Source organism: Phyllostomus hastatus, unplaced genomic scaffold (genome assembly GCF_019186645.2).
Source record: "Phyllostomus hastatus isolate PE091 unplaced genomic scaffold, TTU_PhHast_1.1 phas_scaffold_129, whole genome shotgun sequence".
NCBI lineage: Eukaryota > Metazoa > Chordata > Mammalia > Chiroptera > Phyllostomidae > Phyllostomus > Phyllostomus hastatus.
This window is the reverse complement of record NW_025334009.1, coordinates 18,821,249-18,843,651: the sequence shown is the minus strand read 5'-3', so window position 1 is coordinate 18,843,651 and position 22,403 is coordinate 18,821,249. Positions and strand designations below refer to the sequence as shown.

Genomic DNA, 22,403 nt, shown 5'->3' with positions numbered 1-22,403 from the left:
AATCCTGTTTGTCTGACTTTAAGCCTGATGTAGTAAAGAAATCACCAGCACACCAACTTTACCTTTAGGCTGACTGATTGTGCTTTCTGATTTGTGGAAGGGGGCTCAATATCACAATTAAGTTCATTGTTGGGAAAATCTGGAGTTAACTTTTTGTTCCTGAACTGGTAGCCTAAAAATAGCATCCGCATCTGGCCTTGCCCAGACAGCCCAACTCTCTCCACTCCATGGTTCTCATGCGATGCTACGATGACCAACCAAGTCAGGAACTAACCAATGACTCGCTTTGTTCCTCCTGAAGGGGACTGTTTTTTCTCTAAAAGTCGACTCTACTGATGAGGCCCAGAATTCTCAGGAATAGAATATTGCGACATGAAAACCACACTATGTCCAGCACTATGAATGCAAAGGCTCATTAATAATTAAACTAAAAGGAACAGAAAGAAAAGATTCCCCCACCTCCCTTCAATTACCTGAATGAGAGAACTTTATCCCAGTCATGGAAAACTGGGCAAAATGATCATTGCTTCATTATCTGACACCATGCTAGAGCGTTTTCTAATAACCCCACTGGATTCTAACCTAATACTCTGGGGTAATGTCCCAGTGTGTTTAACTAACAGTCCACACCAGTGAAGGGGCAGGCAGCTCACAGCCCAGAGGGTTAGCAATTAAAGCTGCAGAACTTGACGAATTGGTATGACTTCACAGGCCGGTGAAGAAGTAAACCACAAAAATATGGTTTTATTGCCCTGTAGAAGTTTCATCAGTCTTATGCTTAATTTAGCAATGTTATTTCAGCTTTCCTTCTTGACTAACTATATAAATCCCTGTTCTTTAAATGCTCTTGGAACCAGCTCTTTTATCCTCCATCTGGATCCATCATTAATGGATTAAATAAAATTAGAACACTTGCTAAAGAATAACTGTAAGAGTTGTGCTTTTGCATAGCAATATCATTTTTTATAAATATTTTTTTATTTATTTTTAGAGTAGGGGAAGGGAGAGAGGAAGAGAGGGAGAGAAACATCAGTGTGTGGTGGCCCCTCACATTCCCCTATTGGACACCTGGCCTGCCACCCAGGCATGTGCCCTGACTGGGAATCGAACTGGTGACCCTTGGCTTCACAGTCCGGCACTCAATCCACTGAGCCACACCAGCCAGGGCAGCAATATATTTTTTGAAAATAGTTACATAAATAAAATATTAACTAAATCGCAATCTAAAACATCCCCAATAACCTGTGGAGTCCATAGTGAGGAAAGTCAACTAAGCGTGCGAGGTCTCGGGAACACTGGAGCAGCAGGGTACCGGTGGCCGGGCCACAGGAAAGAGGCCTCTCATCACTTTCTCATTAGTACTGACTCACCTGTCACCATCTGCCATCCTCAAACTACTGTATGATTACAACTCAAGGGACAGTTGAATATACTCCAAAACTATTTTTTAAATTTCATTAAAATGATTAATCATAGCATATCTGGAATTTGAGAGCCTTGACTTTCTCTTGAGTCAATTATTTTGAACAGATACGACCATCATCACCCAAGCAACACTGACCTTTCCTCTATTTCTGCCAGAGGGCGCTGTAACCTTCCTCTCCTCCCATTTGGCCCCTCCCCCTGGGGCAGAAACCCTCTGGGCTGGGCGGAAGCTGCCACTGCACAGCTGATTTGCCGCTGGCACTTGGTTTTGGGTTAGGACCATCAATGACTTTTGTAAATCTGAGCATCTCTTTGGAAAGAAACTATCCTACAACGAATGTGAAAAAAAAAAATCCGCATCTCCAGCAGCATCCTCCTGGGACCTTGGTACCTGGTCCACCCTCCCTCAGCGCCTCCCTCAGCAGGAAGAATTAGGAAGCCAAGTATCATCGGTAAAGGAAATGTGTTGGTGCCCACCCCTTCCCCAGCCTGAAGTCTAACATTAAAATACCACTATTCCCATTCTTTAAGTAATCATGAGATTATTTATGTGGTCATTCTCAATAGCAAGGATAGACAAGGGTTATGCAGGGTAGGTCTGCATCAGTAGCTCAGTAAGTAGTTTTCAAGGGCCTGATCGCAGAAGTCCGTGCAAACTTCACTTAAGACGTTTATAGTCTGGTTGGAAGAGACAGCTAACATAACCAAATCCCAGTAAACAATATAGAAAAGTATATAATTATATGCCAAATTGCATGGTATTAGACTACTATTATAAACTTATAATAGTAGACTACTATTATAAGTTTTGATTAAAATCAGGCGAGCACATTTTTATATGCTAAAAGAATTACTATGCAATCAGATGAGAGAAGGCATGTTCTCAAAATCACTTTGGCAATTGTGAAATTTAGTATGAAGTACTTTCTGTGAATAACTAATTTGAACGTAAGATTGCTACTGAAGATTGCTCATAAATAAGACCAATTAGAACACTAGCTGTGCTCTCTGGAATATTTGGATGGGACACTACTTACATTAGATCAGACTTTTATGAACAAAAGGCAAGTATGAAAATAGATTCTGTCACTTAGTAAGGAGACAAAATTAGGAGCCCAGGTACCACAAAGTAACCATTTCTAGTCAAAATGCAGAGCATAAGAATTTCCATGCATCAGTTCAGTGCCTGCTAGCGCCGCTGAAAATGGCAAACTGATCAAGAAGAGAAAAATATCAGTGTCGATGCAGCCAAATTAGGCCATGCTCTTCGTTGACACTGCATTTGCACTTTAAATTTGAGTTCGACTCATGTTCCCTAAAATTTACATTTGACCCACTCTGGTAGCATCCACAGATGCTTAGAGCATTAAAATGTACTCTAAGCATTGACAAAGAGTATCTTTCTCATAATATGTTCTGGTATGATTTCATTTTCTCATATATAGGTCACCACTTCCTCTTCCTCAACAGGCAAGGACTGTTTCTTTGAGTATGCAATAGACTCCAGACATGTTTTTTCTCATTCAAAACATCCAGTTGTTTGATTAATTCATTTGACTCCATAGGCAACAGAATCCATCCATTATTCTTAAAAACTGAGTTTTGCAAAGTACAGGGCACTTATAATACAGCATAGTTCTACATAGTAAGTAAATCAGGTTGGAAAGGTGTTTCTTTTTCTTTCCTTTTCTTTCTCAGTTTTCTTTTCACTGATTATATCAAGGTTGAGTTTCAGTATGGAGCAAGGATATTGTCACCATTTCTCAAATATTAGCTAACATTCTTTCACTAAGAAAGACCTCATGACAGGCAGAGAGCAATATCTATTTAGAATTTAACAATGCTGTCTTGCTTAGATTTGCATTTGTTTTTAGAGTTGCTATCTATTTATGGCAAGTTATGCTATACTGGTTTCCTATTTCTAGCAATAACATAAACTCCCCTTCAAATAAATTTAAGTTGAGAACATGAATCAAATTACAGAAACCCATAGAGGACACAGTCAATAATATTGTAATAATGATGTATGGTGACAGGTGGGTGCTGGAACTATCAGGGGGGAACACAGTGTAAAGTATATCGTCATCTAACCACTATACTGTACACCTGAAACCAATACAAAATAATACTGAATGTAAACTGTAATTGAAAAATAAAATTTAATGTTTCTTTTAAAAATTAAAGAAACATGCACCAGGAAAACAGTAGCACAGATGGAACTCGGGTCTGGCCAACTTTCCGCAATGAAAATATGTAAGCGACTGAAGTTAGGGAGGTAGAGCTAAAATAACTAACATGCTTAAAACGTTCATTTATTCATTGGTTCCATGTTAATTATCGCTAATATTTTCAACCCCCAAATATAGGAATTCCTGAATTTTTATTTCTATTGGCAGAGAACTATAGTCTATTATTTAATCTAAATAATGTTTATAAAATAAATAATTTACACAATCTAGTTAGTACTAAATGACAGAATAGGAGGACTTTTAATTGTGTGAACCTGAAATGGTCCCATAGTTATTTGTTCCACAGGAGTTTTGATACTGCTGTATCATCACAATATGGGCCAAGAAGTCCACATTTTAGGAATACCACATAGGCAAGATCTTATAATACAGCCACTTGGGACTTCAAAATAGTAGTTCTCACCCGTTGTTCAGCCACAGCACATGGAAAATGAGGTTCACATACTAGATACTGTCCTGGGTGCATGCCCAGGTTTTGATGTAAATCTCCCCACCCTGAAATTTTTTTTCCAGAACATTTAGGTAATACAGGACTCAACTATTGGTTATACATGATTTCCAGTATGTTCCTTTTGAATCTAAGAAAGCTAAATCAAATTTTAAATAAATGAAAATACACTAATATGATCTGCCTTCTTTTATACAAATAAATCATTCTTACATTCCAGTGCTTCGCTTTTCTGCATCACCAATGCCTGAAGTATAACTCAAAAATTACCAGCACAGTGGTGTCTCACGACACCTGTTTCTTCTCTTAGGCTAGAGAGACAGAGGCAGCAACTAGAATGGAGCATGATTTGCAGATGAGATGGTCTAAGTGGATGGGGCTGGTACCCATTGTTTCAAGATGGAAGAAAATAAAGACTTTTTTACTTGAAAACAGACACCTACTACCTACTACCATTGGCAATAACCCAAATTACCATATACCTTAATGTGTTCTGTAATATTACCTCTTCTGTGGATAAACCCTGGCATTCACTGACAACACTTACAAATGCTATACTATATTCTGTTTTAAATTTAAAAAATATGAACCAGTGAATTTTTTAAAAAACTGGGCAGGATAACAAACCATAGGTCTCAGAAATACATTACATGCAAACTGCTATAGTGTGACTAGTTTGTTTAAAAGATACAATCGATGTCCCTGACATAAAGTCATATCTTAAGCTGAGTTAATCCAACATGCCCCTTCAGAAAAGGAATCCCTGTTATGAATCACAGCAGAACTGTGAAATCGCTTACATATGTGTTTGTTCTGCTCTTGCTGTAATAAAATTAATGAAAAGTGACTGTTTCAGTTTCATGTTTATGCTGTAACTTACCTTTTGCCAAAACAGCAGGGGTAGAACACAGTCAACATCAGAGCTCTGGGCATCTTAACACCAGAATCACCCTTTTTTGCATCTTTGTTGACAGTGTAAGTGGCACCAAAGGGCCAGTAACTCTTTCGAAGCAACTTTCATAAATATAAAGAGATGGACTAATATTACAGGAAATCACTTCATACCACCCTTGTACACTACAGGTGTTAACTCTACAGAACGTGTAAATTAAGGAAGTTAAAGTGAAAATAGCATTAAGTAATAATTTGAAGTTAACCAATGCAGAATAATAGAACTTTAGACTCAAGAGTCAGACACTCCTGCATGTGTGAAGAGCACAATCACTGCACTTTTTTCCCTGAATTGTCCAGGTTTAGCTAACAACTGTACCATTACTGCTGCACCTTTGTCCTTTTTAACAGAAATCAGAAACTAATTAACACACTCTTCCCCCCAACCATTATTATAAACATTTATGCTTTAAGAATCCATAATTTTTAAATTATTAAACAATGAGATATAGTAATGTTTTAGTCAAATAAAAATTGAAATAATTAAAAATACTTATCTGTGTCAGAATATAGATAGAAAAGATACGCTTTAGTCTTTTGTATCACACAGGTCTAAAGCTTACAGAAATATGTAAGTAAAACTTGGCTACTATTTTTTGCTCATAGGTATACACTTTAAGCATCAATAGTTCAACTGGTTAACATTCCCACCAAAGCAGAAATGCAAATTTTAGAAAAACAGCCTATATCTAAATCAAATGAGTGAACACAGAAAGCATTTGGATACTCTTAAATGCCAAATAATGGTAGACAAAATCCTCCCGCGGTTTGTATTAAAATCACCTCCCAAGCACCACTCGGGCATTTCAGGCCCAACTATAATTCTGTGTTCACCCATCGTGTACTTGAGATCAACTGGATTTAACAGGTACTACCATGATCTTTGAGACTGCGGAGAATCACAGCGGGAAGGCTGTGGGACTGCCACCCCGTCACTAACTCAGCCTCTACCTCCTTAATGTGGGCCCTGAGCCTGAGGGGTGGCACTTTCAGAAGCAGGTCAAGAGGCAGCAAAGCTGAAGAAATAAAAGGGGGAAAAATATAAAACTATAACATAAATCACACGGAATTTCAGGGAGACATGTGTGACTTCATTGCTGCCCACACTAACTTACCTGGTCTTGGTCTTGATCCTACTCCACCAGTGAAGTCCCTGAAAACAGAATTAGGGGCCATTAGAAGGACTTGTTCAACTTGGACTTGACCACCACTTACGGAAAGCCTACACCTTGTTATGGGTTAGATTATAAAAGTAGTTTTCTTTCCCCTGAAGACACTCTCAAGGGTTTAATACAGAAGGAAATAAACTTGTGAGAGCCCAGAGCAGCACTGACAGCCCCCTGACCGATGGAAGAGCTGACGGCTGCTCATAAGCTCTAGGAATGATTAGGAGCCCTGGGTGGTCTTCCTGCTACACTAAAATCAACACACTGATTTTGTATTAAAAATAAATACTATTTAAAATGTTAGATATATTATTTTTCTATGCTTTTTTCCTACTGTCAGAAAAAAATAAACTATGACTCTTCCTATGAAAAGAGATAATTTTTACATTTAAAATGATTATTTTTTTTGAAGTTTCCAGGATTATTAACATTACTTGTTTGCACTGCCCTAAAATTCTAGATTTCCTGGTCATTTTGCAAGTTGGTCTCAGTGCCTTCCACCCAGTAGAGGTGGCTTAAGACCCCATCAAGGACAGCCATAAATAACCTTTAAACTTGACTGTCCCACTAAAATTTAAAGCCAATTTCTTAGTAGGTTTTTTTAAATGAAATAAAAAAATATATGTGCTCTGGCAAGTTTTAAGAACCACACATTAATTTAATGCAATCTAACAAATATATATATAATATCTACCATGTATAGGGATTCAAATAAACATGATTGATAATTCTCTTACCTCACCCCATTCATTTTAATCATAGAAATTTTGATACACGCACACAACACACACCTAAGTTATGAGGGATAGCAAAATTGGCCTTCATTACCCACCACCTAATTTAAGCACTAGAATAATACCAAAGTCGTTACACCCAACTGTGAGTTCCTTCCCTATCCTTTTCCATTCCTCCTGCTCCCCACCAAAGCAGCCCTCTCTGGATCCCACTATTTTTCTGTCCCATTCCCAGCCCACATTTCCAGAGCCTTGAAAAGTAAACAAAACTCGCCTGCCTCGCCCAGTTAATACATTCTCCCGAGCCCTGGAATAAGGGACGTGTATAAAGCAAGAACAGGGATGGCCTCTACCCTCGGAAAACTGAGAGAGCACATAGTCTCAGCAGTGCCCATATGTGCGCAGGATGCCTCGGGGCTGAGCTGAGGAGCAGAGCAGCTCACATCCTTGCCCACATGCTATACCCCAGCAAGTGCAAGTGCAGAGTCCTGTTCCTTAGCCTTCTAGACAGGTTCAGTACTGTTCAATGGGAATATAATGCAAACCACAAACATAAGATTAAATTTTCTGGGAGCCACATTTTTAAATAGCAGAAGTTAAAAAAAATAAAATTAATTTTAAAAATAGATTTTATTTAGTCAAATATATCCAAAATATTATCAATTCAAGATGTACAAAATATAAAAATTCATTATGTGTTTTACACATGGTCTTACATTTAAATTAAGATTAAAATGTAGCCCTGGCTGGTGTAGCTCAGTGGATTGAGCACGGGCTGTGAACCAAAGTGTCGCAGGTTCGATTCCCAGCCAGGGTACATGCCTGGGTTGCAGGCCATAACCCCCAGCAACCGCACATTGATGTTTCTCTCTCTCTCTCTCTATCTCCCTCCCTTCCCTCTCTAAAAATAAATAAATAAAATCTTTAATAAAAAAAAGAAAGAAAGAAAGTAGTAAGAACTCTAAAAATAGAATCTCATAAAAAAAAGATTAAAACGTAAAATTCAGTTCCTCAGCCCCATTAGCTGTACTTCAGTTGCCCAAGAGCCGCACATGGCCAGTGGCCTCCACCTTCAACACTGCATTCCAGACCCTTCCTTAGAAGGTGCTGGTCATTGTCTTAATAAACATTGGGACTGAAGTGAACAGTCCTGCCACTTATCTACACAGTACCATACTGACCCCACTATCTTAAATGTCGCATTAAAATGTAACTTGCAAAAGATTTTTATTCCTAAGTGTATAGGTGCTTTCGAGAGCTAATAACCACTCACAGGTTGAGCTAACTAGATGGTGATTCCAGCTGTCCTGAAAAATCCAAAATTTCAAATATTATTGCCTATTTCAAAACATGCCACATGGAACAGACCCCCCTGACAATGGTGAGTTGCTGTCAACTTTTCTACTCTTTTATATGATTCTCAATTCCTCATAATAAACTTTAGGGGTTTTTTAAAAATAAGCATCACACACATTCATTCATTCAAAAAATATTTATAAAATGCCCACCATGTATAGGCACAGTGCTAGACAATGGAGAAGGGATGATGAAAAAAAATAGTCTCTACCATCTTGGAACTTATAAGATCGCACAGGTACGGCAGAAAAAAATGTTAATTTTTCTAGAAATTTATCATGATGACAAGAAAACATAGTCATCTGAAATTTCAAGATGGAACAGACTCATTGTAATCAGAACGGACAACTTTGAACTACACAATCGTTGGGTCCACAATGGACTAAAGGTTGAAATGATGCAGAGTCTGGGGGAAGTCTACCTCTAGACTGAACCAGATGGGAGGTTCACATCCAACAGAACAGTGTGGCTGCAGAGGATGGGTTCCCCCGGCAGTGCAGGCTGGGAGAAATGGACAGATGTGGTTTACACAGAGAAAGCATCCCAGAAATGTTTTATGGTATAAAGGCTGGACATAATGAAGCTTGTGCCCCCTAAAAGGTTTGAAAAGGGCATTGTCCAATAGTACTTCAGGCTGATGGAACAATTGCCAAGAAATGGAAGGTTTCAAAGGATTCTGAAAGGCCGTCACTTCCAGCTCTTTTCAGCTCTGGTGTGACGTCATGCAGAATTCCTAAGTCAAACCAGAAATGGAAGCACCAAAGGTGAGTGTTTGCCTGCTACCTCCATCCCACACCACGGCGGGCAAGGTGGAGACTAGAAGTCATATTAACTCTAATTTTTTAAATCAATGCCTCACTGAATTAATTCAAGCACAGGGTAAATTATTGGACTATTTAATTGTCACAGTAGTCCCGGACATAAAGGAAATGGAGTTCTATAATTTTATAATATCTTGTCAAATTCTTTTAAATATAGCTCTGAACTGAGAAAATATTTTCATATGCTTTGTAGCTACATCTCATAATTTAATTTAATGGTGAAAAGTCATCAATACTATTTGATGTTGATTAAAAGAAGAAATACGTAACCTTATGAAATGAGAGGCTTGGCTTACAATGTTAAGATAATGCTTTCTGTGGCTGGCTAAGTCAACCACGCCATGCGAGCTAAGCAGTATTTTACTGCTTACAAGTCTCTTCTAGGTGGGGAAATTCATATACATGTTCTGTGTAAATAAGCAACATTATACAGGGTTAAATTCTGTTCAGCGAGAGCTTTTCATCCACCTACAGTGTTAATGGAGTGAGTGTCACTACAGGCAAGTGGCAGGGTTCTCTTGAGTGGCTCTGCATTCCTACTCCAATGCCAGCCAGAAACAAATGAGCAATGAGCCAGGGAAGTTTAGAACTGCTGCAGAAAAGAAATAACGGGGTCTTCCTGCCAACAAATCAAGATTGCTTGATTGTGACATTGGCAGAAAGGCCAAGTTGATTCTGGCAAGTAGTGATCCGGCAGTATTTATCCAATTTAAGTAAAACTAGACGTGGATTATGAATGGTGGGTGGGACTAGAGAATACCTGCAAGTGAAAATGAGCAAGACTTCTGCTAAAAGGAGGCAAGATCCATAGTTCCTGAGATTACAAAAAGGTCCTTCTGGCCACATGCATGACACTGAATGGCTGCAAACGTCCACAGTCATCTTTAGGTACAAAGTCTAGAGTCAGGTGCATGACCCTGACTACAGTTATGCACACACTGAATTATCAAAGAAGTTGTGAAGCACAGGCGTCTCTGATACTGCAAACATCCAATGTCTTAAACCAGCCAGCCAACCATACCCTGTTGCCTTAGCAACAGGATGCAAGCAGGCATGGGGAAATCTTGTTGCCTGAGCAACAGAACCTTAAAGAAAAGAGGGTGAGGGGCCTTAAGCTGTGACTATGGCAAAGACTGTAGGTTCGAGCCAGTAGCTGAGATTTCAGTCTTATTACAGTGAGAAATAACAGAATTTATGCTGGGGTAAAAATCATTCAACTATTAATGGACAAGTATTTGTGGACTGGCACCTCTGTGCAGTACACTGTACCTTGGGCAATACAATAAAAGACCAGGCATACACTGGTATATATCAACACCCAGTAGTACATATTAATTGATATTCTTAAGAAGATCATAATACAGTGACCAAACCTTCGTTGGACTGGCGTGTATGTGATAACGAAAGAGGCTGAAGTCCCTGGGTGCATTATCAGATTCCACTCTTCAGAATAATTTATTTGTAAGTGGAAGTAAAATGTTATGACTTAGAGCTATCAACATCCTTACTGAGTGAGGTTCTAAAACCCAGCTAGACACCGGGAAAAGTCAAGCCCATTCTCAGCTCTTTCTTAGCAAGTAGTGACACGGGCAGAAGATTTTAAGATCCTGAGATCATTGAAAGTGATTAAAGTTGAAAATTTCAAATAAAGCCCTAATTATTGAATTTTTAATTGCCTTTTCCTGACACAGACATTAACCCAGCTTTTGGCTAATTTTGTCAATGTACATAAAACATCCACAACCATTAACAATAAGGATATTTATTTCATATGATTATTTGAAAGTAGATAATAGTTTGTGAGAGCGTGACTACAAAAAGCAAATTCTATTTTCCTTCTTACTCCTTATGATTTCAGAGACTCACACATCAAAGCAAAAGATGATTTCGACAAACGTCACCATTCACTCCAACCCCTCTCAACACACACAGGAAGTTCAACTCTCTCCCACTGGGAATGTAAGGATCATACAACCCCTCTGGGAAACAGTTCAGCTGTCTCTTTAAAAACTTAAGCCTAAACCTAGCATATGACCCAACCATGTCACTTCTAGATATTTAGTCCAGATAACAAAAACTATGTGTCCCTATAAAGACAGAAATGTTCATCTCAGCTTTATTTGTAAGAGCCAAACACTGGAACTCAGATGTCCATTGACATAAGAGTGTCTGAACAAACACAGGCGTATTTATACAGTGGGATACTACTACAAACCAATAAAAAGGAACTAACTACTGATACACAAAACATAGACAAATCTCTAAATAATTATGCTGACTGAAAGAAGCCAGACAAGTAAGAATATATATACTATATAATTCCACTCATGTAAAATGCTAAAGTGCAGACTAACCGTCAGTCCAGCAGGCAGATCGAGGACCGAGTAAGGAGCAGGAGCAAGGGGACAGGAGGATACGAGGACACGTTCAGGTGGACGTGTTCACTGCCTTCACTGTGACATTTACAAGGTGTGTACACTCAACACTTACCAAATTGCACCCTTCAAATACGTGCAGCTTATTTTGTATAAATTGCACATCATCGAAGCTGTTAAAATAACTTCACACAGTCTTATTCAAGAAGTTACTCAAATGGACCATCACATGATCAATGTGCATTCATGACAAGAAATGAATGTATGAAAAATACACCATTAGGTTAATTTTCGTCTGCCTCTTGTTACTTGCTAGATGAAACTGAAATGCAGTCAGAGTTAACCCATGAGAGCTAACTGGTTAGCCCTCAATAGAGTGTGAGTGGGTGCAGTTAAAGCAGCTACTTGATGACCACTCAGGATGATAAATACCTGTAGGAGTATCCTAAGTGACACTCCTATTTATGACTCTCCAATAATGTGCAAAGAACAAAGATATAACATTAAATGTCTATTCTAGTAAACCAAAGTCCTAACTAAAAGTGAATTATGCTGAGTGAATATGCTACACGGGAACAACCTGCTTGTTAGTTAGGAAATGTGGGTCAGCCGGCTGTTTCCCGTGGTCTACTTCTGTGATATTACGAGTGCTACACTGGCATCTCCAGGTTTTGTGAGGGTCCAGGGGAGCTCGGGGAATGGCTGCTAAATGGCATCCTGGCGGGGGAGATTTGGTGCCTGGAGATTTGGGAGTGAGGCTTTGGAGATTCATCTCTGCTTCATGAGTGGCTGTTATTTCCAGAAGCTGAAAAATGGGGCTCTCGCCACTGATCCTGTATCAGTACTTTGAGTTTGGCTTCTGGGACTTTCGGTGATTTGGGGATGAAGGGCTGAGATCTGGGAAAGAATTTGGCAATAAAAGGAGCCCAAAGGAATCACTTGCCAGCCTCATGTGAATTCTGTTCCAGAGAAGGAACAGGGACTTCTAAAAGCTGAGGGACTCTCCTGGTCTTGCCATTAATTATATTCCTACAAAAAAAGCTTCATTATCTGACCGTGACCTGGATCAACAGGGTGCCTTCCAGTTCGGATATCAGGTTCCCTTCCACCATTCTCTGAGGCGGCAGGAGCTGCCCTTCCTCATTTCACTTGCTCACGTTTTATCCACTGGGCCCATTTGTCCAAGAACATCTATCCCAGGCTATTAGGCAGGTGCCTGGGTCCTTCAGCAGGCAATTAGCTTAACGCAAGCTCCTACTATCTGAGGCGACCAAAGTTGAGAGTTGATGTGTCAGCTTTCTCCATGCACTCTTTAGCCAGGGCCAAGTCTGAATTCCAGACCTTGGAAGCTGTGCTGAGGGCAAGTGTGCTCGTCTCTGTGGCTTTTTCCACATTGAGACCAACTCCCTCATTTTAGGGGCCAAAAAAGCTCTCATTTTAACTGGTCTACCATTGCACGCATGGCACAGACTAGCCCTAAATCTACAGGCTTGATTTTCAATTTAATTTTATTTTGTAGCTTTGCCCTCTTCTCTTACATTCTAACTTTTCATTCAGCTTCTAAACACTTTGCAAGATGGGTTTATATTTCATTCATATCAATAAACCAGGAAACCCAGGAAAACCCTGAACAAGTTAATGGCAAATAATTTTAGCCTTATTCAATACCTTTTAAAGAATTAGAAACACATTTTAGAGTTGCCTCCTTTTAATTCAGAAAAGCTCTGGGGATTACCTGGAACTCAAAAAGTTATTAATTCTTATCTCCTCTTATTTGGCCTGAATCATAGGCTCTCTTTTGTCATTAATTTCCTTGTGGAGTCTGCCCTCGGCTCTCCATCCCACTGTGAGTTCCTTGAGAGAAGAGAGCCGGTCTTAAATCAACCCGCGCTCTCTGATGGCATGTCCTGCCGTGACATACACGGCACAGCTCTGCAACAGTTATTTTAGCTCAGGTCCTATTCACCCATGTGTGCACCTTCTGACTCATCAGCCTCAACATGTGGGCCGTCTTCCATTTTCCACCTGTGGATTGGCTCCTTAACCTCAAGGTACAGCCCACTCTGCAATACCCATTTCACTGAGCTTCAGATCGAATGTCTCCTTTCTGAGGATTCTAGTTTACCCCATTTGCTACAAAATGTTTAGATAATGGCTAGCTTCTGAAAACCATTTCCAGCTCTGAAATATATAGTACATATGCTTCTTTTGTTTTTGAAGGGCTTGACTTCAACTGAATTTGTGCAAATAAGACAATTTTGTATGAATCCTCTAAGAAAAAAGGACTAGAATTATTTGGCAATGCTAAGATTCCTAAATTTAACTGATTGAAATGTCCATTTTAATAGAAAATTCTCTTAATTGGGGAGCATACCCATATGTCATAATTTATTTTTGTACTAAAATATCATTTTGCACCCACCTCTTCTATACATTTAAGCAGCTTTATATCATTGAATTAAGTATTTAATAGTAGAGAAAAAGTCTTTTGAAGATGTTTTTAGAAATGTAAATAATCACAAACCTTCACAGGGAGTAGTTAGATTACAAAGTGCGCTTGCTAATTATTTGAGGGGGAGCTTGTGGTAGAACCTTTCCTACGCAAGTACTGTTCCAGGGAGTGACAGCTCTGCAGACCCGCCTCAAAACATCTGTTGAGGTCCTGACATGGTTAAGCTGGAGAAGCTCTGACGCCAGAGCTGAGGAGGACACACCCACCCTATGGTGCCCTTCGGACCCAGGTCCACAGCCAGGCTTGTGTCTCCTGCCCCTGGCCCCTCACTCACGGGCCCAGTGAGCAAGATCTCCCCCAGCTCCAGGCTCCTGTGGGTGGTGCCCTTGTCTGTGACAAGTGGAAGCAGAGCTAGTGGGTTAGGGATGAGAAGCCAGCAATGGGAAATGAGGGGGGGGGCATCCACAAGCCCTGTGACCACTTGGGGGTCCTCTAACTTGGGTCCCAAGTCCCCACAATCACCTACTCTGGTTCTTCTTGGGGTTTTGGACTGTTTCTCATCCCCCTGCTCTCTCCGTTACTTCTAGCCATGGCAATCTGCCCCTGGGCCCACTGAAGAACACCGTGAGCTCTTAATAGGTTTTCCTCAATGACCCTTCTGGTAGGTTATGCACTGTGATGGGTTTTTCTTGGGTTTTGTTACTAGCAACACTGTGAAATTGGACAGTCAAAGGCTCCATCTTAACCCTTCCTGACCCTCACGTGGAAAAGACAAAGTTTTTCAGTGATGTTGTAATTTTGAATAAACAAAAACTCATTTTCTACACAAACCTTTCTTTGCCACCCAACTGAACCCTTCAGGATTTTTCTAGGTAGGTTCATTTCCACCATGCTCTTCCCTCAAACCCAGAAGTAGACAGTGGTTCCCTCTGAGCTGCCCCGCACCCACACCTGCTCCCTGCAGCTCGAGCCCCACTCACCCTCCCACCGCCCTGAGGGGGACTTGCAGGAGCTGTCAGTCAGGGAGCTCAGCCCTCCACACAGCGATCAATAGGGCCCCGGTCCAAGCCAGGCCAGGCTGACTCCTGCAGGACACTGAATCCTGTGGACGTGACAGGAAGACACAAGAGACGAGCCAGGAGCTCAGGGCCTCTACAAGTCTGCCAGTTCTTCCTCCACAGACTCAGGGGCTGCCCAGTCTGCTAACTTGTTGGGGTTTTTTTGTTTGTTTGTTTGTTTGTTTGTTTTTAATTTAATTTTTTTCCTATCCACTGTTTAGTTTGATTCTCTAGGTTCCTAATTGTAAAAGCCTCCCACAAGCCTCCTGATAAAACACTCTGTTGCATAGGTTAGCCAGAGCCAGGCTCTTCTGCTCGCACCCAGAGAGCCTGGCAGACGCAGTGCACCCACAGCCTTAACCCCTGTCACGTGCACGCAGCCGCTGCCCTGCCCTGAGTGCCCACAGCTCCGAAGCCCGCCCATTGGCACCTGAGCCTCAGAGCTGTGTGGCAGTCTCGCTCAGTTCCTTGCTCATCTCCACATTGGTTCTTCCTAGCTGATCACACTCCTCACATCTGGACCAGCCTCTCAGCAAAGACCTTCATCATCATCTAATAAACAAAAGCCCCCAAGTTTACTGTTCCTTAATAACCCTGTTCTCTGCTTTCTAGCTTAATGTTATCTTTGCTTCCATTCTTTCAGACACAGAAAAAGGGTTGTCACTTCACCTTTCCCAGGCCCACCATCTGGCTCCAAGCGACTCTGTGACTGGACGTCATCAATCCTCTTTCCACCCTTGGCCTCTCCTCTCTGTTGGCTGCTCCCCCTCCGTCCCAGTCGGCCTGCGGTCACAGACTGTAGAAGGCCCTTTTACACTACACATTCCCCACCAGCTAACTGTCCCAGCTCACCTCACTTTCCTCAACTGCTCTGAATCCCTGCCTCTGTCACTTCTAAAACTGACACGTTCAGGCTTCCGCTCACAGCAGCCTCACCCAGTGCCACTGGAACTGCTCTCGGAAAGGTCACCAGGGACTTGCATAAGGCCCGACTGAGTCATTTTGTTTTAGCCCTTAGCCCAGGAAACAACTCTTACAGAAACTTCTAGTTATCCCAAAGTGTCAATTTCTTCTTCCGTTTAAAACGGAATCCCCCAAACATATTCATCCTCCCTCACAGGTAGATGTGGTTCTGGCCAATGGTACGTGAGCACAAGGGATGAGCACAACATCTGGATCATGTCATTAGAGGAAGGGACATGTCTCCACTCCCCTCCCCCACTTCCCACAGGCCACGGGTGGACATGATGTGGTCCAGATTTACCAATAAAACCTACATTCTGGGGATGTGAAAAAAACAAAATATAAGGAGCCGGGGCTCCAGAAGATCTCATGAAGCACAACTGTCCTTTCTCCCTGGTCTGCCCTTGAGCTTAGAGAAACCAAGTGGCTGAAGATCACAAAGCTAGACTAAAACCCAGGGCCAAGCTTAGTACTCTTCCCAGTTCTCAGCTTGGTAATTCTGGAAGGGTGGGCTCTAGCACCCCCTATTTCCACATGCCTGGGGCAACTTCAAGATATCAAGTTTCAATTTAGCCACCAATAACTCAACGCTACAGAGTCTAAAAATATTCCTAGGAGCTCAGTGTGACCATACCTTGTTTGGGATTGTCTGTCTCCTCCTGAAGCACTAAAACTTCTCTTTAAAATGCCTGCAACAAGAAAATAAATATCATTTTATATTTTCCCATTGCAAATCTTTTATTTATTCATCTCGTTGCTTGCTTAAAAGTGCTCCATTCTATTATCTGAGCAATTGTGTATACTATAAAGACTGTCTTCACTTATGAAAGCATCAGCTAAAATATAATGTCACAAATTACTATTTTCTTGACAGGTTTGTCTAAGGGTCTTTTTTCCAAAGAAAAGATGCTAAGCAAAGAAACTCTGCTATTAATACCTTACAAAGAACAATAACACATCTATGTCGTGATTATCCTAAAACCATTGCCAAGACAGCTAACTGCAAGTTACCACATGCAAATTTAAGGGTCTAACTTCTCCTTCCCTGCCTCCCCACTGACCCTCCCTGCCACTGTTACTGGTGATACAGAACGCTGAATTCACCTGAAAACAGACAGTGATTAACTGCTTCTAGAATTTGCTATGCACGTTTATTTGCATGGATATTTATACTGTACAATATTCATGCCTTCTAAGTTACAAAACAAGACATTTTACCTAGCAGGCTTGAATTTACAGCGAAAACAGAGCAGAGTATTGGAAATTGGGGTTGTCCCAGAAAATCTGGAACATCTAGTCACCAGTTTTCCAATTAAGTTCGAAAAGGAACAAGAATGAAGCTAATACTTAAGGTTCTACTTTTATCCCAAGGGAGACCATGTTAAACTTTCTTTTTTGAGATAGTCATTGGTGAAAAGTCATTTTCATAGTACAGTCACTGGTGAAATGAATTATTTATACTTAATTTATTTTAGAGTATTTCTATCTACCCTATTTAATATTCCATCAACTTACTTTTTTTATTTTTTTTAATATATTTCATTGATTATGCTATTACAGTTGTCCAATTTTTCCCCCCTTCACTCCCCTCCACCCTGTACACCCTCTCCCACCCACATTCCCTCCGTATAGTTCACGTCTGGGGGTCATACATATAAGTTCTTTGGCTTCTACATTTCCTATACTATTCTTACCACTCCCCTATCTATTTTCTACCTGCCATCTACGCTGCTTATTCTCTGTACCTTTCCCCCCTCTCTCCCTCTCCCACTCCTCTGTTGATAACCCTACGTGTGATCTCCATTTCTGTGATTCTGTTCTTGTTCTAGTTGTTTGCTTAGTTTGCTTTTGTTTTAGGTGTGGTTGTTAATAACTGTGAGTTTGCTGTCATTTTACTGTTCATATTTTTTATCTTCTTTTTCTTAGATAAATCCCTTAAACATTTCATGTGATAAGGGATTTGTGATGATGAACTCCCTTAACTTGACCTTATCTGAGAAGCACTTTATCTGCCCTTCCATTCTAAATGAAAGCTTTGCTGGATAGAGCAATCTTGGATGTAAGTCCTTGCCTATCATGACTTAGAATACTTCTTTCCAGCCCCTTCTTGCCTGTAAGGTCTTTTCTGAGAAATCAGCTGACAGTCTTATGGGAACTCCTTTGTAGGTAACTATCTTCTTTTCTCTTGCTGCTTCTAAGATTCTCTCCTTATCTTTAATCTTGGCTAATGTAATTATGATGTGCCTTGGTGTTTTCTTCCTTGTTCCAACTTCTTTGGGACTCTGAGTTTCCTGGACTTCCTGGAAGTCTATTTCCTTTGCCAGGTTGGGGAAGTTCTCCTTCATTATTTGTTCAAATAACTTTTCCATTTGTTGCTCTTTCTCTTCTCCTTCTGGTACCCCTATGATTCAGATGCTGGAACATTTAAAGATGTCCCGGAGGTTCCAAAGCCTCTCATTTTTTTTGAATTCTTGTTTCTTCATTCTTTTCTGGTTGGATATTTCTTTCTTCCTTCTGGTCCACACCATTGATTTGAGTCCCAGTTTTCTTCTCATCACTATTGGTTCCCTGTACATTTTCCTTTATTTCACTTAGTGTAACCTTCATTTTTTTCATCTAATTTGTGACCAAATTCAACCAATTCTGTGAGCATCCTGATTACCAGTGTTTTGAACTGTCCAACTGATAGGTTGGCTATCTCTTTATCGTTTAGTTATATTTTTTCTGGACCTTTTATCTGTTCTTTCATTTGGGCCATTTCTTTTTTGTCTTGATGCACCTGTTACATAGTGAGAGGCAGAGCCTTAGGTGTTCACCCTGGAGGGCAACCCATGTCGCTGTGTTGTGATGCCATATGTGGGGAAGGGGTTCAAGAGGGGACAATGGCATTTGCTCCATTCTCTGCTGGATATCAGTCACTTCCCCTGCTATCCACAAGTAAAGTGGACCCTTCTGGTGCTGATTCCTGGGTGGGCAGGTTTGTGTATGTTCTAGGACCCTGTGGGTCTCTCCAACGAACTCTCCCGTGAGGCTGGAAGTTTCTCCCACTGTGACCTTAACCACCACCAGTGTTTTCAATCAGTGGTTTGAGACTTTATTTCCCCTGTACTGGGACCCTGGCTTGTGAGATCTGTCTGCCTCCCCGATTGTTTATCTGCACATGAATGTGGTACCACCCGCTCCACCAGCCACTGCATAGCCTTGCCGGCCAGCCGCAACCTTGCCTCAAGTCCTCTCCACCTGCTATCTGTCTCCACCCCTCCTACCGGTCTGGATGAATGTGTCTACTTTAACTCCTTGGTTGTCGGACTTCCATATAGTTCAATTTTCTGTCACTTCTGGTTGGTTTTTGTTTTTAAATTATTGTTGTCCTTTTGGTTGTGGGAGGAGGCACAGTGTGTCTACCTACGCCTCCATCTTGGCCAGAAGTTTCGACTTACTCTTTTAAAATAGCTATTATTTTCTGTCCACTTTCCATTATAACATCTTTTTTTCAGTTTCAGATTTGTTGAATAAATTGAATCCTCTCCTTATAATCTTTAAATTTTATTTTAGTATAGGTACTTTTTCTTTCCCATACCTCTAAGTGACTATTTTCTTTACTGTTTTAAATTAAGAGTCAAAATTAACATATGGACTGAATTTATATATCATATTTTTACAGTGCTGGACAATTAAAATATTTGTTACTTTAGTGGTTTAAAGATAATGTATTCCTTTACACTAGTGTAGGTAAAATGGTATAAAATGGTCTATAGCAACACTAATTTCTTCTTCTGACCCCTAATCAACAGACTCATAAAGGTCACTTCCATTATTCCTGAGGTCTAGTCTTTCCAAATTAGTTATCTCTACTCCCCAGTTAGAACCTGTATTTGCTGGTAGAAATAACGAAACCATTCATTTGACAGCTGAGGTTCTGTCAGAGTGACATGCACCCATGCGCTAATTAGCACGGCACCTGGAAAACGAACCACTGGGTTAGGGATGTGACGGCGCTTGTTTGACTTCCAAACTACTACCTGCTGGAATCCACAAACTGGCAAAGAAAGCTTACTGAATGTAGATTCTTTCAAAGGGCTGGAACTGGAGCTGCTGGAGTTATCCGAAATGTCCAACTCATCATCCAGCTCTGAATATATATCTGCACATTAACAAAAAAAAAAAAAAATAAGCAAATGAACCTTGCAGCAGAAGGGGTCCGGAGTGCATTCACTCCGCCCGCCTCTCACTAGGTATACCTTTTTCAATGTTTTCCAAGTTGAAGTTATCATCCGATAGGATCTCGTCACAGGCCTTGTCTTCTTCCTTCCCACAGGGGGCCTGGAACCCGTCAGGGGGCAGGTCCGCGCTCTCGGAGAGCTCACTCCTCAGGCTCGCCGCTCCACTGCTGCTGCTGCTCAGGCTTCCCTTCTCGAAGGTCTCCTGAAAGAGAAAGTCAGTTTTCAACAGCCGCTCCTTCCCTTTCTTCCACAGGGTACAAAGCTTGCTAGAACGTACATCGAATAGCATTATAAATATGTGTGTTGAAGTAGCATCAAAAGTTCCAACTATATGTCTGCCAAGGAACACATTCAGTTCATAACTACAAAAAAAAAGTATGTGCGCAAGTGACCATGGGACAACAATGAATGGATGTGGCAAGATGCTTCGTCACAATGGCCTGAGCAACCTGGTGAAAGAAAATGTAGTACTAAGGAATCAACAAGTATCAATTAAACTGATATTTGTCTTCTTTAGGGTGTTTTGAAAACAAATGCTAGCAAATCTTCTCAGCACCACAATGAATTAGTAAGTAGGGCTTAGCTTCTTCAAAGCTCAAGGGCAATTAGCAGCAGGCACAGCCAGGGCATGGAGAGAGAGAAATCAGGCCAGGTCTCCTAAAAAAATGAAGAGCTACAGCAAAGGGGACTTTCAAACTACTTAGGGCCCCAGGCCACTGCCCAGTGTCAACACTGCACAGAGCGCTGCCAGCCACAGGCTCTGTCAACCACCTCCAACTGCTGTGAGCATTTTTATTATGATAGTGCCTCAAGGTTACCATCTGGCCGTGTGAGTCCACATTTTTCTAAAACAGCATTACCAGAAACTGCAAAATTATGTCTGATGGTTCAATAAAAATAAGGGAAAAAAAAGATTTCTCTCATTAAATGCAGGAAGTTTTAAATTTTCTAAGAAAAAGAGGGAAAGCAACCGCATATGACTCAGCAGAGAAGTACCACTTGTTTCTTTACTCAATTGATTCTTAGCTCCCAAGATGTTCATTGTGTGTGACAGTTTGTAAGTAAGCGTGCAAAACCTTCTTAGGCTGTAGGGCTAAACAATGCTGAACCTAAGGTATACACCAGGAAGATGAAGAGAGAAAGGAAGAAAGGCCATGGGAAAGGTAAGGGTAGTAGTTGGAGAGCATGAGAAGAGAGTAAAAGGCTGCATTTACTGAAAGGGAAACACGCGCACTCGTGATGTCAGAGGTTGCGTAGTCACCAGTCCACTTCCTCTTTTTGACTAAAAGGCTTCAGTGATGAACAATGCTTGCTATGGAGACAGGTTCATTTCTTTCATTCTCCCAGGTGCTTTTTCCCTAAAACTAAACACCCGTAACTTCAAGGAGCAGGTTCCTAAAAAGTCTATAGTGGTAGAATTTGTAGATGAAGACAATCCAAGACCTTACGAGTAACTGCTGTTAAAAGTAAGTCTCTGAAAGCTTTCATGTACATATGTTTATTAAACAAGACAAAAAACTATTAAAGACATTCTGTGCATTGCAAACTATCCATTTTTTTGACAGTTATGTCTTTTTCCTAAGAACTTTTTTCATTTTTCCTTCCTCAGAGTTTCACCAAGGTACTTGGAGATATTCCTTGCTCTGCTGAAGGTAACATGCAGGAGGCTGAAGGAGAATTTTAATTTTCCTTGTCTAGTCATCCCTCCAGTATTCAGTGTCTTACTACTTTGGGGACTCAGAATCCTTCATTGCTGCTTCTTGGGTCCTCTCTGGTCTGCTACATGAGAACCTGAAATGGAAAATGCTTTGGATGTCTTTTGCCGGAGCTGAATGTTTGCCTCTCAGAAATTCTTCTAACACCTAAGGATTGTAAGGAACTTTCAGCTCCAGCCTCAGCTCTACACACACCCAGACCCTGACACCAAACCCAGAAGCTCCTTCTGAGGCTCAAAACTTCCCTGCAAAACCCACTCATCCTCTTCCATGTCCTCCTCCTCTTTCTATCCCAACCCACAGGCCTTCTTCCTCCAGCTCTCCTCAACTGAGGTCATCAGAAATTTACGCAGAAATAAACATTCAGTTTAAGGCTTTCTCCTTCTTGTAATTGTTTTATTCTAAGAAAATCATCTCCAGCCCTATTCTAAAGACTACAACTGTCATTTACAACTCTGTAAAAATTA

At 40.9% G+C, this 22,403-nt stretch overlaps 1 protein-coding gene across 2 annotated transcripts in view; it reads right to left on the bottom strand.

Moving 5' to 3' along the window:
* NEK10 (NIMA related kinase 10) overlaps positions 1-22,403 on the bottom strand; it is a 177,003-nt gene that overhangs the window by 28,577 nt on the left and 126,023 nt on the right. For both annotated transcript variants that reach the window (XM_045857452.1, XM_045857453.1), the window contains 5 exons: positions 20,240-20,423; positions 20,056-20,142; positions 16,633-16,687; positions 6,189-6,226; positions 5,949-6,089 (listed from right to left, as the gene is read on the bottom strand). In XM_045857452.1, coding sequence (XP_045713408.1) covers positions 5,949-6,089; positions 6,189-6,226; positions 16,633-16,687; positions 20,056-20,142; positions 20,240-20,423 — 505 coding nt within the window. The remainder of the gene's footprint in view (positions 1-5,948; positions 6,090-6,188; positions 6,227-16,632; positions 16,688-20,055; positions 20,143-20,239; positions 20,424-22,403) is intronic.